Here is a 19,730-nt window from a genome sequence, read left to right as displayed (position 1 = left end):
CCTTCCAGTCAGGCTTCAGACCCGGTTACAGCACAGAAACCGCTTTGGTCGCATTGATCGATGATCTCTGGAGAGCCAGAGATGGAGGACACTCCTCCATCCTGGTCCTCCTTGACCTCTCAGCGGCTTTCGATACCATCGACCATGGTATCCTTCTGCGACGACTGCGGGAGGTGGGAGTGGGAGGCACCGTGTTGCGGTGGTTCTCCTCCTACCTCTCGGACAGGTCGCAGTCGGTGTTAGTGGGGGGGCAGAGATCGTCCCCTAGGCCCCTAACTTATGGGGTGCCTCAGGGCTCGGTCTTATCCCCCCTACTATTCAACATCTACATGAAACCGCTGGGAGAGATCATTCGCAGGCACGGGATTAGATACCATCAATATGCGGACGATACTCAATTGTATCTGTCCGCCCCGTGCCAACTCAATGAAGCGGTAGACGTGATGAACCGAGGCCTTGAAGCCGTTATGGACTGGATGAGGGTTAACAAGCTTGTGCTCAACCCAGAAAAGACCGAGTGGCTGTTGTGTTTCCCTCCCAAAGATTCGACCAATATTCCATCACTCAGGCTGGGGGGTCAAATTCTATACCCCTCAGAGAGGGTTCGCAACTTGGGAGTCCTCCTGGATCCACAGCTATCGTTTGACCACCACTTAATGGCTGTGACCAGGGGGGCATTCGCCCAGGTTCGCCTGGTGCGCCAGTTGCGACCCTACCTGAATCGGGAGGCTCTCACAACAGTCACCCGGGCCCTTGTGACCTCTAGGCTGGAATACTGCAATGTGCTCTACATGGGGCTGTCCTTGAAGAGCATCCGGCGACTTCAGCTAGTACAGAACGCGGCCGCGCGAGTGATTGTGGGTGCACCTCGGTTCACCCGCATAACACCTATCCTCCGCGAGCTGCGCTGGCTACCTGTCGATCTCCGGATGCGCTTCAAGGTGCTATTAGTCACCCATAAAGCCCTACATGGCAGTGGATCTGGATACTTGAGAGACCGCCTTCTGCCAATTACATCCCTGCGACCAATAAGATCACATAGATTAGGCCTCCTCCGTATTCCATCGGCCAGCCAGTGTCGGCTGGCAACTACAAGGAGGAGGGCCTTCTCAGTAGTAGCCCCGACCCTTTGGAACGAGCTCCCCGTGGAGATTCGCACCCTCTCCGCCGTCCAGGCCTTCCGCATAGCCCTTAAGAACTGGCTCGCCCGTCAGGCCTGGGGACAAGGATAGTTACCCCTCCCGAATGATGAATGTATGTTGTTTACTATTTTATTATATGTCTCTATCTTAACGTCTGTATTCCCCCTCCCCGATTTTATGTGAGCTGCCCTGAGTCCCCTCAGGGAAAAGGGCGGCCTACAAATATTAATAAAATCTCAAAAAAAAAAAAAATCTCAAATGTTGGCAAAAGCTAACAATGGTCCTGAGTATGGGCATCCCTTAAATGGGACAGGGGTGCTAAGAATCTCCCGGTCCACTAGAAGCATGATAAACCCAAATCTATGAATTGGAACATGGAATCTGAGAAGCCTATATGATTCTGGGAAAACATACAACACTATCAAAGAAATGTGCAAATACAATATCTCTATATTGGGAGTGAGAGAAATGCACGGCCTGAAAATAGAATGTGTAGAATAGTAGATTATGCTATCTATTACTCTGGTAAAAATAGTAAAAATCATTGAAAACAATCTTGTAATTAAATGCATCCTTTATTCCTGTATCTAATAGTGATGATGATCCAAATAAATAGTACTCCAGCAAATATGAATGTTATACAACATTCCCATGGCTAAGAGTGGCTAAGAGTGATGATGAGGATTTAGAGAAGTTCTGTGAAGATATAAACAGTGTACTGGAAACCCTAAAAAGTAATAATATCACAATACTTTGGGGGACTTCAATGCAAAAGTGGGAGAAGAAAGTGATGTTTCTGTAATTGGAAACTTTGACTTAGGAACCAGAAATGGTAGAGTGACAGGTTTGTAGACTTCTGCCAGGAACATAGGCAATGTGTGATGAATGTTTTTTTCAAGTTACCAAAAAGATGCCTCTACACTTGGGAGATCACTGAAATAATATAGTAAGGAACCAAATTGACTATTTTACAATAAACAAAAGATTTTAAAACTCAGTAAAATCAGTAAAAACATACTCAGGCACAAATGTACCATCCAATCATAATCTACTACTTGTCGAAGTCCAGTTGAAACTTAGAAGGATGAACAACCTGAATCCTCCTAAACCAAGAATTGATAGTGATTTCATCTTTAAACATGTAGATAAGATAAAAGAACTAGAAATTCGTTTAAGAGAAACCAACAGCCTAAATAATGAAGATGTATAAGTGAAATGGAATAAATTTAAAAATGCAATAGTAGAGGTAACAAACTCCAAACAGAAGGAGGGGGGACCACAAGAAACAACAGTGGATGACGGATGAAATTCTTCATCTCAAAGATGAAAGAAGCTCTTATAAAAATAAAAACAAAGAAAAATACAATGAATTGCAGAAAACAGAAGAAAAATTCGACTGGCAAAAGAAAAATGGTTTGCAAAGAGATGCAAAGAAATAGAAAAAACAAAGCGTGTTCATGATAATTTCAATTTACACAAAAAAGGGAAAGAAGCAGCAGACTTCTACAAAAAGAAAACCAACAACTTAGTTAATAAGGAGGGGGATGAAAAACTAAAAAGGTAGAAGGAATATATTGAAGAACTTTTTGACACTAAGGATAATATTGATATGGGAAGTATAACAACTGAACCAACCATCTCTATGGAGGAGTTTGAACATGCAATAAAAATAGCAAAAACAAATTGCTGCAAGACAATAGGAATACATTTATACTACGACTCTTCAATCAAATATATGAAACAGGAAAAGATACCAAATGATTGGCTAAAGTGACAATCCCCCAAAATATAAATGCATATAATGAGTCTTGCCCTGAAAATATTACTGAGAATAATTCATACATACAACAAAATGGAGGAGCATCTAAGTAACACGGTTTCAGAAACAATCTTGGTACACAAGATGCCCTATTTAGAATTCAGGTTCTTGTACAGCATTGTAGAGATGTCAATCACAGTGTTTACATGTGCTTCATTGATTTTGAAAAAGTATTTGATAAAATAAGGCACAACAAACTATTACAAGTCCTGAAATAAGGGACTAGATGCAAAGATATACAAATCATAAAAAATCTATATTGGCATCAGATAGCAAATGTGCGATTAGGCCAAAAATATTCAGATGATGCAGAAGTATGAAGAGAGGTCAGACAGATCTGTATTCTGTCTCCACTGTTGTTTAATATCTACTCTGAGTCAATTTTCAATGAAGCACATAGATACTGGCCTCAAAGTAAACGGTGTTCAGATCAACAATTTAAGATATGCTGATAATACAGTTCTGCTCACCAGTAAGCATGAAGATCTTCAGCTCCTCATCAACAGAGTCACAGAAATATCTGAAAAATATGACATGAAGCTTAACACCTCAAAAACCAAGGTCATGGTCATCAAACAACCCATTAATTTACCACCGATAAATTCAGAAGGAATACCACTAGAAAAAGTTGAAAGGATCAACCTTGGTTCTAATTTACATGAAAGCTGGGACATGACCACTGAAATAAAGACAAGGATAGAGAAAGATCGAACAGCATTCTTCAAAATAATAGAGGTCTTCTGCAGTCACATAAGCCTAAGACTGAAAATGAGTCTTGTCAGATGTTATATCTTTTCTGTCCTGTTCTACGGAGTAGAGAGTTGGTCTCTGACAGCCACTTGAAAAGACTAGAAGTGTTTGAAATGTGGATTGACAGATGGCTGTTACGTATAAGCTGGGTTGACAAAATCAGAAATGAGGAAGTGATAAGCTGCCTGGGAAAGCTAAGGGAGATAATCAAAACCATTAAAAAGCAAAAGTTAGAATATTTTGGACGTGTGATGCGACCTGGAAAAATATGCCATACTTAACTTAATCTTCCAGGGAAAGATTGAAGGCAAACGAGGTCCAGGCAGAAGAAGAACATCATGGCTTCAAAATCTAAGGGACTGGTTTGGACAAAACTCAGCAGCACTTTTTTGTGCAGCTATCGATAAAAATAGGATCGCCAACATGATCACCAACGTCTGATGACAGATATGGCACAAGAAGAAGAAAAAGAAGAGCAACCTGACGCATAGTGGAAAGTAGGATGTACGTTAGAATACTGATTTTATTTTATTTTATGGACTATACAATGAAGAATTGTGAGTTCATTTTGTGTGCATTTGTGTCTTTGTATTGTAAATTTAATCTTGTCAGAAATATTCTCTTTTCCCTTTTGTTTTCTTTCAATTTACTTCCTATTATTTAACTTGGTACTTGAATTTTTAATTAATCAGTGATTTTTATTCTGGAAAGCGCTTTAGTCTGACCATATATAATGTCAGTTAGCTATGGAAGTAATGAAGGAGGGAGACTACCAGTTGTTTCTTCTTGAGTAAATTTGGGTTAAGTTAGATTTCATTGGTATAAAATGGCTGCTAGTCACATCATAATATCGGGTCTTCAAAAATTATGGAGGGTTGAGGATTTAGACTGTAGACCTTTCCTTCCTCCTGTTCCACATTACATTCCTCTTAATTTTCTCTCTTTGTATAAACAGTTTACACTGAACTCATGCCTACATTCCTGAGTGCAGCTTCTGAAGAAATCACCTGGCTGCTAAATCTTCATGTTAGCCTACCTCCATCGCTTTCAATAAGAACTTGTATGCAGAAGTGCAGGGATTTTGTATTTTATAAGTTGTCATAAGTCAGATGCTGGAATACTGAATGTCATTTTTGTGGTTTCTTCTGTATACTACTTTTGACTTTGCAGAAATATTGATTAGATCAGCTGTTCCTTGCCTGCTCTTAATGTTCTGAGGCCAGCAGGAATGAAGACAATTGCTTAGCTGGCTTCAAAATGCTTTTCATTACAGAAGGGAAAGTGTGCACGTGGAAATGTCTTTTGTTTTATGTATTATTGAAATGGCCTTATCTTGACCAAAATAATATACACTTGAGAAAAGCAGTTTGCATATATGATTTATTTGATCAAGGGTCAAATAAATGTTGCATAAAGAGCTCTCTGATAAACTGAAAGACAAAAAGAATAAGTACAAAAAATGGAAAGAGACACATACTGTATATCAAAAGCAGAATAGCAGCATATAGCCAGAATCTGCAATGATGAAGTCAGGAAAGCTAAGGCTCAGAACTAAGACTTGCAACAACTGTCAAAAATAAATTTTAAAAAGTTTCTTTAAACATGTAAAAAACAAGAAAAAGGTCAAGGAAACAAATGGCCAACTAGTGGGAGAAAATGGCAAGGAAATGATAGATAGCAGGCAGAGAAGCAGAGTTGCTTAATTCATTCTTTATTTCTGTGTTCACACAAAAGGAGTGTTAGTAGATAACCACTTGCATATGAGCCAGCAGTGTGTCACAGCCACCAAAAAAGCCAATGCAATCAGTGCATCAATAGAGGCAGAGGATCAAGATCATGTGAATGTAACACTTGGAATATTGCATCCAGTTTTGGTTGCCAAATATAAAAAACATTTGAGACTTTCTAAAGTGCAGAGAAAAGAAAAACAATTATGATTAGGGGGCTGTAAGCTAAAACATGAAAAACAGTTGCAGGAATTGGATGTCTAGTCCAGAGGTAGGTTGCTAATTTTTTTACTACTGGTTTAGGCGTGCTCGCGCACCACACTTCTGCACAAGCATCCGGGCAGGTGGGCGGAGCTTCCCGCCCCCGCTACTACCAGTCGGCTGATCCAGGCCAAACCAGCAGCAACCCACCTCTGGTCTAGTCCAGTGAAAATAAGAACTAGGATTCATATGATAGCAGTGTTCCAATATTTGAGGGGCTGTTACAAAGAAGAGGAATCAATCTGTTTTCCAAAGCACCAGAAAGCGAGACAAAAAGCAATGAATGGAAACTAATCAAGGAGAGAACCAACCTAGAACTAAGGAGACAGTTAGAACAATTAATCAGTGGAACAGCTTGCATTCAGAAGTTGTGGGTGTTCCATTGCTGTAGCTTTTTAAAAAGAGATTGGTCAGCCATTTGTCTAGAATAATATAGAGTCTTCTGCTTGTACAGGAGGTTGGACTAGAAGAGCTCCATGGTCCCTTCCAACTCTTATTATTCTATTATTAAAACCAACCTTTACAAAATGGAGCTTTGAAAGACAAAAGATGTAGCAAAATGTGTTTCGTTTGTAAAGTTATTACTTGACTACTTGATTTGATTACTAACATTAAGTAGCATTCAGTATAAAATGTATTCCAAGCACTTCTTTAAGCATTCTGACTAGATTTGTTATGTAAGTGCTGTGTTGTGTATGTGTATGTATAAATTTATTCATTGATTGGAACCAAATCAAGCCAGTTGCCAAAAGTTGAAAGATTAGAGTAAATTGAGAAATTCACTTGAATGTTCAAAGTTCATCTATTGCTATAAGATTTAGCTTAGTGATAAAATAATTTTTAAGGAGAAAGCTATTGCTCTGTATTCCTACCTTTCTAGTGAAATATAAAACATATATATATATATATATATATATATATATATATATATATATATATATATATATATATATATATATATATATATATATATATATATATATATATATATATATATATATATATATATATATATATATATAGAAATTATGTTCCTCAGAGCACAGGAAAATATGTATGGAAAACAATACAGGTTAAAACTTGTTTACAACAGGCCCTCTTTCTCTGCTCCCTCCTCTGTTTTCCCTGAGTAATTTCATTTGTGACGGAAAAATATCTCACTGGTTGCATACTTTACTTTTGCTTCCTTGTCCTGGTGCTTCAGATATTTAAATGTCAGCTTTTTGATGTGCCCTTTTCAGAAATCTGCTAGAGCCTGAATTGTATTTAATGGGCAGAAAGCATTTTCAGTTCAAATATTTAAGCAATTATGGTGAAGAAAGGAACTTTTAGAGCCAGTTCAATTCTTCCCATAAAAGAAACTTTTGAGTAGCTGATATGGGTCTACTCGAAGAAGATGCCAATTCTCCCCCAGCAGGAAATCTTGGTAAGAACACCTTGTGCCGAGCTTACAAATTACTTTTTCCCCTTCAGATAGCAATATATACTAAATTTCATCTATCAGATTTTAGTAATAAGAAAGACATATATTTGTAGATATTTTGCATCACCTTTAATAAAATTCCACAATTTATTTCAATCTTTTTGAAGGTTCTATCAACAGCTGTTGATAATTCATCAAATGTTTACATACATACATACATACATACACACACACACATTAAGGTGACCAGGCGGGACAATCACGCTTTATAACAATTTGTCCCATGTCCCGGGCCATTTTTAAAAAGTCCCAATTTTCTGATTTCATGTTGAAAGCCCAGTGGATTTGCTTAAGAAATCCTAACCGGGGCAAGACAAAAGACACCCTGTCTAATCCCTCTCTCTGTCTCAGTACTTTTATTGAAGATATTAAAACGTTAAAGCAACAAAACGGAACCCCCCCCACGCCCCTTTTACCTCATTTTATAAGAAAAAATGACCAAGTACCATAGAGCTGCAGGAAACACTTGGCTAGAGAGATTGCGAGTGTTACTTCCTGGATTTTCTGGAGGGGAGGGGCACGGAGGTTGGAGGTCTGCTCCAAAATGGTGGCAAAGTTTCTTTGCAAAATATTTCCCTGACTAATTTCACCATTTCAATTTGCTCAGTTCTTTGTATTAACATCTACATCATTCAGGGTTGACTTGTAGTGCAAGCCTGCTGGTAAGTGAGCTGGGTTTTTTTCTTTTATTTTTTTAATATATTTTAAAATAATATTTTATTTATTGTTCATAGGATTTTTTAAAATTCTGTGTGGATTCTTTTTTTAAATTGTCTTAGACTATTTAAAAAAAGATTCTATCCAAAATAAATTGAAGTGAAACCATGTTTAAAAATTCTATGCACAATACTTTGAAATATATTGTGCATAGAAAGAATAGTTTGAAATGTTTTACTTCAATTTATTCTGTGTGGATTCTTTTTTTAAATTGTCTTAGGCTATTTAAAAAAAGATTCTATCCAAAATACAAAATACCAGCTGCAGTTATTCACTTAAGAATTGTGGCAAGAAAGGTGGTATAATGGGCTTAGTGACCAAGGTTACAATGGCATTGAAAAAAGTGACTGATTACCATTTTTCACACTTAGCGACCATTTTCACACTTAGCAACTGTTGCAGCATCCTCATGGTCACGCGATCAAAATTTTGATGTTTGGCAACAGATTCGTATTTATGATGGTTTCAGTGTTCTGGGGTCATATAATCACCTTTTGACAAAGTCAAATGGGGAAACCAGATTCACTTATGTTACTAACTTATCAGCTGCAGTTATTCACTTAAGAACTGTGGCCAGAAATGTGGTATAGTGACCAAAGTTACAATGGCATTGAAAAAAGTGACTGATGACCATTTTTCACACTTAGTGACCATTTTCACACTTAGAGACCATTGCAGCATCCTCATGGTCACGTGATCAAAATTTTGATGTTTGGCAACAATTACAATTTATATTTGTAAATTGTAGTTATGTTGAAATAAAAAAAAAATTACAATACTATTTTTGCGTTGTATGAAAATTTTTGTTGCTCCGTATAAAATTTTTAATCAACCCCCCCCCCCTGGTCAAAGGTGTCCCTCTTTACCAATCTGAAAATCTGGTCACCTTAACATGCACGCATACACACACACAAACACACACACACACACACTGGAAGATAAAAATGCATGTATCTTCTACTCTCATGGCTTTTCAAATTAAATTTGCATATACATAAACCAACAAAAGTAATTTTGTACATTTTGATACTATTTCAATGCCAAAATTATTTTTTGGTTTTAATCTTTGCACCAGATTTTAATGTGCCAATTTTAAGCACTAAAATGACCTTTCAAAGGCATGCATAAATATCAACTTCCTGTTGATGCCAGATAAAGTGTTTTCTTTAGAGAGAGAGCTTTCATTATTTCTTTCTGCATAAGAAGTTTGCATAAAATAGCGATACAGTTCTTTGCATATTTAACCTAGAATAAAATTGAGAATTGCTTCCAGTTAAACACACAGAGAACTGTGCTATTTGTAAAGGACGAATAGAATGATCATATTCAAATATTTATAACGATATTACAGCATAAAAATGTCTCTATCTCTGTCATAGAGTACATGTGCATGCAGGCCCATATGCACACTGCCTTATATGAAATTTCTCAGTAAGAGATGGACTTTTAAAATTTATTTGTATTTATTTAAATGCATTGGCTCCACAACTCTAATGGATCCTGGATATATTTGTGTGTGTGTGTTTGTGTGTGTGTATGTGTGTGTATTTGTAGAATATAACAAATGAAAGATACCTTGAATCAGATTTCAATGTTGCTTTTTTGATCACCTTTCTTATCTCACTTTCATTTTCCAGGCTGTACTCCTTCCTTTATTTCAGTTATGTTTTAGCTGAACATAATGATGCTCTGTCATCAAGTTTTGTTTAATAGCTAGCAAGTTTCAGTAGGACCTCATTAAGTACAGTTTGAGTTGATTAAACTTCCTTCAGGTTTAAGAATAACAATAATAGTTAATCCTCTTGTTGTTTATATATTTCTAGCTTTATTTATGGGGGTCTTTTCACTAAGGCCTTTGTGTTAAGAGTCTCACTGTTCCAAGAAGTAGGAAAGTTTCATTTGTCCAGGCTGTATTCAATTTATTTTTGATTCCATTTTATTTTAATTATTTTATCTTAATTTATTCCCATGTTTTGTTAACAGAAGTCTGGCCACCGACCAAAATTAACTTCTTTAAATGAAATTTAAAAGGAAAGTCCCTATACTGAAATAATAAGAATGCTTTCTCTCCACTGTACTGTGTTCTCTGCCTTTAAATATTTTAGTCTTTCTTTAGCTTTAGGGATTTCACTAGATCCTGGAAACAAAGTTTTCTACTTCCAAACTGAAGACATTTGTAACTTTGCTAGTAGGATTCACTGGGCTAGGGATTTTCTGTCTTTCACTGTGAGTTGTATTATGTTTGGGTGTGGGGGGGGATGCACGAAAGGAGACTCAGCCAATCTCATTGTACACATGTTGTACTCTGATAATAAAGGTTTGAATTCTGAATTCTGAACTAAAGCAGCCTATCCATCCAGGACAATTAATAGACAAGAAGGGTGAGCATTCATTCAATTGTCTCTAATTTTGCAGCATTTTCATTAACCTCTGGTTTCCTTCCTGCTCTCCTATTTAGGGTGACATTCAAAGATCAATAATCCGCGTGGATTTTGGAGATGGTAGTGCTGTGTCATATGCCAATCTGAGCTCAACAGAAGAAGGAATCAGGCACATCTATCAAAATGTTGGCATCTTCCGTGTAACTGCGCAGATCAGAAACAGCCTGGGGACTGACACTGCAGTCTTGTATTTGCATGTAAATTGTATGTAATTACTGTTGGTATAACAATACCTTAAAGATAAATTGATGTCAATTTAAATGTTCTGCTTTTGATAAATATTGTTGATGGTACAGGTGTTAGGTTTTATTTGATGCAAACATATTTTAGAGATGAATCGAGAATTAGAAAAGTGGGTGGAAAGGGAAAAGAACCAGAAAACAAATAGGAATTGCTTTAGGCTATGATTTATGATGGTCTGATTTAGTGATTCATGTAACTTCAGAAGTATAATTTTTCATGAATTTGTATCATGCTTGAAGCCTTGTTTCATAACCCAGGGCCAGTGTAAAAGAATAGAAAGTAATTTGGCTAATGCCTTAAGTTCAAAAAGATCTTACGTTTAAACTTAGGCTTGGATTTTTAAAAACTTTGTTTTAGTTTTATCATACTTTTCTTTCTATAACTTCATTTAACTTATTGTTTTTATTTCTATTAAAATTGAATTGTTTTAAACCTGGAAGAGATCTAGACCATCTGGTTACTTGAAAGGCTCTACCAGCCTTTCAAGCCTGGAGTACTAGGACATTTGTCCAAGACATTTGTCCAAGACCATTCTGGCTAGATATTTTACCATGATACCTGATGAATTCACCACTCTTAGGAATATGATTATTGTTTCCCTGGGAATGTTGCTTGCTACTGGGATTTGGATATAAAATGTGTAGATCCCGTACCCCTTTATGGGACTGAATAATTTGTTTTACTTTTGTTTCCAATATTGCTTCAAAAGAAAGAGAAAATGAAATTTATGGGTATTGATGAATTTATAAAATATGCAACTGTTTATAATGTACAAAGCAGTTTAATTAAATAGAACAAAATAAGATGCCATATAATTGCTTTAAATTTAAACATAAAAGATCAAATAGCAAGTTTTTCAGAGTTAATTTTTGAGATTTATTTGTTTAATTATTATGTGCCATCAAGTTGTTTTCAACTCCTAGCAACTGCATAGATTTTTTTCCCTCACGATGATCTATCCTTAACCTGGTCTTCCAGTGGTATATACATTACTACTGTAATTGAGTTCATCCACCTTTATTTCACTTTTCTCAGTCTTTTCCAGAGATCTAAGTCTTTGTAATTTGTCTAAAGCCAGATAATTTCAAGTTAGAACTCTGAACTGATTTGGTTGATGATCCATTTATTTGTTTGTTTTTGTTGTCTATGATATTATTCTTGCTTGTATTGTTAAACACTAAAGTTCAAAAGTGTCAATACCCCTGTTTTTTGCTTCTTCAAAATCTGACTTGAACTTTGGAAAAATATGATAGAAAAGTCTCAGAAAGTCGTTGGTGAAATTTTAGAAAAGTTAATTATGTAACTTCAAAATTGAACTTCTTAAAATTTCATTTCCACTTTATGCATATAAGCTAGTTGCTTACACCCCAAAATTAATCATAAGTGGAGAGATAGGATAATATCCCAAATAACCTAACCACAGTAACACACAGCCAAGCAATCTGCTGCTGTTTGCTAAGAAAGATTTTGCCATCGTGTCACACTTTATATGCAAGTTAACAAGGCTACTTGATGGAAAACCTTTTTGTTTATGCAGGCCATGACCTGAAGCAGAAATGTCATTGTCTGTGTCATTCCAATCTGGTAACGGATTGCAGCCATGTAATTGCTCTGTGTGTTTCAACATCATATAATTTATTACATTCCTTGTCAGATCTTAAACTGCATAGGATGTGATGTTCTCTTCAATGTTTCAAGGATTAAATTTATAAACAGTGTGTGTAGCGGTAGAACTCCTTAGAAGTTTTTATTCTGGCATAGGAAAGTGAGTTTATTCTGTATTTTACACAGAGAACTAATTCTATATTTGTGTGATACCATGATGTATCATCATGCAGTGAAACCAAACTAAAACTAAATTTAAAATTACTACAGTCTAATAGGTTATTGATGATCTAATGTCCAGGATCTCATGCAATCTCAGATAAGGACTGAAATTTCATGTGAGGGTATAGAACCCTGTGAGATTTCAATATTCTCGCCTTGTATCTTAGGAGATCTCATTTAACAATACCAAGGTTTTTTTTTCTAGTTTGGGCCATTTAAATGATTTCATATGTGTTATTCATCTTGAATTAATTCGCTATAGAATGAACACCTAAAAGGCTGGTCAGCACAGTAGATAGATTTGTCTTGATTTCCCATTCTCCTTCTTGGGACAAAGTCATTCTGGCATATCCATGCCTAAAAAAGTACTAGAACCTGGGTTTCCTCACTAGACTACAATCTTTTCTACTGGAAATTTTAGACATATGATAGGTACGTAGGTAGGTAGCAGGGCTGGGTTTCGACCGGTTCGCACCGGTCCCTGCGATCCGGTTGGTCGCCGAACCCGGAAGTAAATAACTTCCGGGAACGGCGAAGCCCCCCCCCGCGCCCGCGCGCTCCCGTACACCCGCGCCCGCTCCTTACCCGGTTTTTTTGAATTTCGCGCTTTCCACGCATGCGCAGAACACCTGCGCGATCCTCCAGGAGTAGCTGGGGCATCGCACAGACGCTAGTATGCATGCGCGCGCCACGTGCGTGCGCGAGGACGCCACGTGCGTGCGTGAGGACGCCGCCGGCCTCGTTCCAACCGATCCGGTTGGAACGGGGCGAGAAACCCACCCCTGGTAGGTAGGTAGGTAGGTAGGTAGGTAGGTAGGTAGGTAGGTAGGCAGGCAGGCAGGCAGGCAGGCAGGAAGGCAGGCAGGCAGGCAGATAGATAAATCAGTTTTGATACTGTTGCATATTCTCCAAGTTTTGCTTCCCCTCTGGTACCATAGGCAACATTCTCTTTCGTTATTTGTTTAATGTTATATATTTATTTCCAATACTTATGAGGTGTCTTTTTTTACATAACCACTGCATGTAATACAAAGTTGCTTCTTTATACTGACATTTACCCCTTTTTTGTTACATGCTTTATCTATTTAATTATAAATGGATCTATTACATAAATTAAGGATTTTATACCAATTTTCCTCATAAGCATTGTTAATAATTTTGTTTCATTTATTATTTTCTACATAATTCCTCTCATAATTTTATACTTATTGTGCTTTTAAAGATTTTTTTATCTACTTTATCATATAATTTTTACTTGTTCTTTCTCCATGTCATATTTTAGTGACAGATTAAATGCTTAATCTAGTTCTTTAACACTTACATCCCACTGACTCCTCATGAGTGTTGTTCGTTTTTAAGGACAGAAAGAAAATTCCAGTGATGGAGAATACAAATCTATCACACTACTAATCTTTGCTTTAAAGTTATTAGAACAGTGAAACATCCATTTTAGAAAGCAACTAATGAAAGGTTAATGAGATATGAAATAGAATAACAACTTCAAAAGAATTATTGTGGTATGCAATGCCATTCAACTGTGGGAAATCTATAATGAATGAGCATACTTTACAGGGATACTTCAACTAATCACACCAATGTTTCCTCTAGTGACAGATGAAGTATTTTCGTATCACCTAATATTTAATTTTTTAGGGAAATACACCTTTCTTCTACATAGCACAGTTCTCATACTTTTCAATTGAATTTCTACAACAATAGTTTTTAAATTATTTGATTCAATTACTTTTTCCAAGTCTTGAATAATATAATTACCCCCACCCCTTCCCCAATAAAGCCCCTAGACTCTGTTACACAACAGAGTGTGTACACAAAGTGCATTTTAGAAAGCAACCTGTAAATTGTATCTTTGCCTCAGAAATAACCAGTTCCAAATAGCTCCATTCCTATTGGTATCTGCACAATCCCTTAATAACCACCAGTTTAGAACATAGAGTCACCAGCATATAGGCTTCATGGAACTAATTAATACTTCTGAATGCAACCCTTTTTAATTTAAACAGCACAAATAATTTTCAAACTTTTGTTAGATACTTAAACATTGCTAACTATTCATGTAAATAGTAGTACAACACCATCTGCTGTTCCAAAACTGCATTTTTAAATCTGTCTTTTTATCTTGTAATAGTTAATCAGAACTACCTGCTTCGGTGAATTTTCCCCCCAAACCAATATCAGAAACAGCAGATCCTTTAATGAAGAATGAATATATACATACATACATACATACATACATACATACATACATACATACATACATACATTTTGAATCAGCACTTGTATGTACAGTCTATATCGCTTTTCATAAGTTATCACACCAGAGAAATATAGATGTTACAGTACATATGTCATGTCCTAATACATGAGATTTTACATGACTTCCCATCCACCTTGGGCGAAAGGAGGAGAAATTTATCTATTTTTATATATGAAGATCCTATGTAATGTTTTTATGCACGTTGACAGCTAAGAAACAGAACGCTTTCATTCAGTGACATCATTCTTATGTATATATACACATTATTCTATGGAATTCCAGCTCTTTCCTGGAAATTGATTTCAAACTTTGGAAGTTTGCATATAGGGTATACACTGAGTGTTTTTTCCAGTGAGACTGGGGTATCAGGGCCACCTGATCTACCCAAATATGGGACGGAACATACTGCTTCCACTTTCAGATAAAGTCTCCCTTTATTTCTTTGTTGGTAAATATAAAATTCAACACAAGTTATACACTGCTTTATTTGAATGTGAGCAAAATGATGCATTAATAATTATCACGAAACATATTAAGTCATACTATTTTTATCAATAGCATATACATAATCCAGCAATATTACTCTGAAGTAGTACTTGGTAGCAAGGATTTTCAGAATTTGTTTACAGGTCTTTGAAACAACTCTTTGATTACTTTAACTTATTATTCAAATTCCTTCTACAATAGCAATAGCAATAGCAGTTAGACTTATATACCGCTTCATAGGGCTTTCAGCCCTCTCTAAGCGGTTTACAGAGTCAGCATATTGCCCCCAACAATCCGGGTCCTCATTTTACCCACCTCGGAAGGATGGAAGGCTGAGTCAACCTTTGAGCCGGTGAGATTTGAACCGCCGAACTGCAGAACTGCAGTCAGCTGAAGTAGCCTGCAGTGCTGCATTTAACCACTGCGCCACCTCGGCTCAATGGGAGCATGTAACATCTATATTTCAAATAGAAAATATTCCCTTTTTTCTGAAATGATATAGCTATTCTTCTGGGAATCATAAGTTAGGATTCTTGTAGAATTTAGACAATGTCTATCTCCTTTTATGTTTCCCCTTCTCTTCCCTTCCACCTCTGCGTGAATGAACAACCTGTAGTGAGACTGCTCTTATCTTCTGCAGATTGCAATAATGCTGACATTAGTTTGTAAATGAAGCAGCCTACAGTCCTACTGAAATTGCAGAACATAAAATTTAAAATCTGACAATGTTTTTATGAAAACGTTTTTTCTTATTTCTTCCTCATTTCTAGGTCCTTTAGAGCATGTCCATTTGTCGCTTCCATTTGTAACAACAAAGAACAAAGAAGTTAATGCCACAGCAATATTATGGCCCAGTCAAGTTGGAACCTTAACATATATTTGGTGGTTTGGAAACAATACTGAGGTCTGTATTTTATACAGTAAAGTCAATGGCTAATTAATGTTATGGCCACATTATGAATGGGGGAGAATTGACTAAAGAAACAGATTATAGGGCCCTGAAAATCACAGATAGCAATTCTCAGCACTTTTATGATACAAATCAGCTTTTTTTTAATTAACTCGCTTAATACCAAAAAAATGTTTTTCCCCATTATGCAAAATGTAGCTTAAAATAATGTAGTTGTTCAGCTTCAAGCACATTTATACATATGTCTGTTATTTAGAGTTTGAAAGTATACCATTTTCTACTCTTTTTATACTCAGGGTTGTCTTTATAACCCAGAAAGGGGTAGACTTTTGATTGAATGTCCATAGTTACCATCTTTACTTAAAAACAAAAACAAAAAAAAACCTTCCAAGCCTGGAATTATAGATTCCCCAAATCAACTTCTGTTATATTAAACCATTATTTATGAACCATGGCAATTTCCCCAGTGTGTAGACTTCAAATTCCAGAACTCTACAGCCAACATGACCGTTAACAAGAATTCTCAGAGTTGAATACATACACCTGGAAGTATCAAGACTGGGAAACACTGCATTAAAGTGCTACATTTGCATTATTAATCACCCATAGGCATAGCCTATGGACAATATTTAATTTGCTACCTATCACTGATTTCTTCTTTCTAATGAATTTGGGTTGTGAGCTGCTGTACTGTGACATTTAAAAATAATTAGAGAGTGGACTTTAACCACAAGTTATATTAAGGATGTTCCATTGAGAACACATGAATGGTCGGAAGTGCTTTGCCTCTTGTAAAATATCCTTTCTGAATGGTCATTAAATGATTAGTCATAAGTCAAAAACTACATGTACAATGGGTGACTAATTTCTTCCACAATACTTACATGGAACAATGCTGTACTTTTTCTATAATGGTTCATATGTTCTATCGTTATTTTAGAAAACAACGTGATTGCCTTCAGTGGTAATTTATTCACACACTTGATAACATTATGAGATCATAGATATGGTACAAGTTGTTACTGATTTATTTACAAATATGACAACAAAGTTCTTAGTACCAAGAATTCTGTGAAAAGAATCCTTCATTTATTGTTATTGTTATGTGGTTCTTTAGTTCTTCATCCCCCCCACTACTTTTCTATTTCTCCTTTTGGTAGCCTGACCTTTTCCCTGTTTAATCTTTATGATCCTTTCTTTTTCTTTGAAAACCCGCAGACAGATAATTTTCAAGCTTGTGCAAAGAATAATGCTATGTAACAATTAAATATATGATACCACTCTAATGAAAGGAAACTTCACTGCTTAACACCACTGTTCAACACTGTTTAACCCAAACTGAAAAGTTAGAAGGGTCTTCCTTTAATGAGTCAATTTTTCAGTGGCCTTATTAACAATTTTACAAAAAAAAAAATAGAATGGAAGTTCTAATGTGCACCTTCCGTATTAACAAGTTTCTTATTTTGAATTGGTCGGATGCACAAAAGGAATACATGAGTTTAACTTTTTACTTCATATTTTGTTTACTTTGGGTTCATTAAAACATACAAATTGTATGGGAATATTCAATTCTCCTGTGTGCTGCTTGGGGAATCCAATCATGGGTTAACTTTGTCCATTAGCCTAGAGACTGAGTATGTAAATTTTGACCACGCCTCCTCTGACTGGACCAAGTCAGTTTCTTTACTCAGTCCAGCCTAACGAGACGCATCTCAATTTTCTCTTGGCTAATAGACAAAATTATCACCTTTTTCTTGGATTCTGCAGTCAATAATGAGGTTTTTCAACTGATTTATTGTGATCAGAGGTGGAGGCGGCAGTTCGCTGCCAGCCCAAACCCTCTTGCCTTCAATTTCCTGCCTGGGAGCGGAGGCTGCGAGACCTTCTGGCTCGGCAAGCCGACTCGCAGCGGTAGCGTTCGCGCACGCGGATTGAAGACTGTCCTTATTTACTGTTCTGGGCCGGTGCGTTGCCCGGCACTGTTATCATGTCGGGAGCAACCCGCCTGTGCGGCGCGGCCATTCCCAGACCTGCTGTCCCTTGCCGCAGGGAGTTTTTCCCCTTGGGCGACGCTGCAGCCAAGAAGGGCTTGCGAACTTACTGGCTTTTGGTGCCTGTTTGCTGCATTGGCGGTTTGAAATTCAAGCCTTCTGCAGCGGCCACCATGTTGGTCTGAGGCTCTGCGCATGCGCAGGAATGGATGGGAGAGGCGTGGCGTTCACATTCGTGCCCAGGCGTCAGCATCATTCCGACGGTCCTCCCTTTTCCCTCACTTGTGGCTGCTGACTCAGTGAGGAGGTCGCCTCAGCGTAGCTTCTGCCTTCACGTGGCGCCTTGTGCAGTGGAGTGAATCGCTTCTCATTGCTATCTGGACTTGAGCCTTTTCAATTCTATTGTGACCATGGCAGATAAGTCTGTTTCAAAGGGTAATATTGAGCCCATTTGTGAGCCCCGTTCCCCTGGCAAGGAAGGGACTAGCCCAAGGCCTGGCAGGGCCACTACTAGGGCTTCCAGCCATAGGCCCCAGGCCTCTTCTGCCGTTCGGGACAAGTCGCATAAACGCAAGGACAAGGCTAAGGCAACATCCAAAACTTCGGGGGCGCCTAGCTGCTCACCACCGGTGCTGGTTCCACAGCGTGCTTCTCTGGTGCGCATCTCTGAGCAGGGTTGGTCCCCTGATATCCACCTGCCCCAGGCACCACTTCCTGGGAAAGGGGTTTGGAGCCCCAATCCCCCCCAGTCACTTCAGAAGTTAGTGTGGCTTCGATTCAATCACCCCCACATGCAGGGCCTTTGGCTACCTTCACCCCTACAGCTGCAGGCCTCAGGCCTTTGGAAGGCAGGATTTGGGCCTTCCCCCTGATTTTTATCAATTATTATCTGCAGCTATTTCTAGAGGTGTAGATGCAGAGTTGCTTCGTAGGACCCAGGTGCCTAGGGCCTCTGTGGCCCAGTCTGGGCCTGATCCCCAACCTGTGCAAGGGGATTCATCTATTCTGCAAACAGACCCTCCTTCTCTGATTCACTCAACCTATAGTGTGGAGTCGGCCTTAGTGGAGGAGGGTGAGGTTATAGACAGGGAGTTCTCCGATGATGGGGGGTTGCCTCTGGACAAGCCTACTGCCCTGGCCTATTCCGGCATTCTCTATTTAAGTCCTTGCTTTACAAGGCTAAAACCACTACCCACATGGGGGAGGCTGCTTCTAAGGAGAGCACAGCAGTGGGGTTGGATGCAACTGAGCGCCTCTTTGCTGAACAGGTAGCTTTGCAGGATGTTATTCCTTCACCCAAGCTTTTTTTGGATCTGATTCAAAAGCAGTGGGATCAACCGACCGTGGTTACCCCACCCAACACTGGGGATAGGAAATTGTACACTTCTACTCCTGAGTTGGAAGGCCTCCTTCAGTTCCCCACCATAGATACCCCTATTGCAGCCCTCGCCTCTCCGGCATTGATCCCATCAGTAATTTCAGAGGGTTTGAAGGCGGAGGACCGTAAGGCCGAGACAGTCATTCGTAAGACCCATCAGGCTGCGGCCTGGGCTCTGCGCTCAGCTACTGCTGCGGCCTTCTTTAATAGGACTTCTTTAGTGTGGCTTAAGCAATTGCAGGGTAGGCTTGCCCCAGAGGAAATGCGCCTTCACCAAGAT

General features: G+C 38.1%; 1 protein-coding gene across 3 annotated transcripts in view; it reads left to right on the top strand.

Annotated features, from left to right (window-relative positions):
* Nucleotides 1-19,730, top strand: part of LOC106537730 (VPS10 domain-containing receptor SorCS1) — a 565,787-nt gene that overhangs the window by 514,362 nt on the left and 31,695 nt on the right. For all 3 annotated transcript variants that reach the window (XM_087725812.1, XM_087725810.1, XM_087725813.1), the window contains exons 19-20: nt 10,358-10,544; nt 15,942-16,075. In XM_087725812.1, the coding sequence (XP_087581938.1) occupies nt 10,358-10,544; nt 15,942-16,075 (321 nt within the window). The remainder of the gene's footprint in view (nt 1-10,357; nt 10,545-15,941; nt 16,076-19,730) is intronic.

The sequence above is a fragment of the Thamnophis sirtalis genome, unplaced genomic scaffold (genome assembly GCF_051295495.1).
Source record: "Thamnophis sirtalis isolate CommonGarterSnake01/CBP01778 unplaced genomic scaffold, rThaSir2_p1.2 scaffold_11, whole genome shotgun sequence".
NCBI classification, from domain to species: domain Eukaryota; kingdom Metazoa; phylum Chordata; class Lepidosauria; order Squamata; family Natricidae; genus Thamnophis; species Thamnophis sirtalis.
This window is presented reverse-complemented; position numbering and strand designations above follow the sequence as displayed.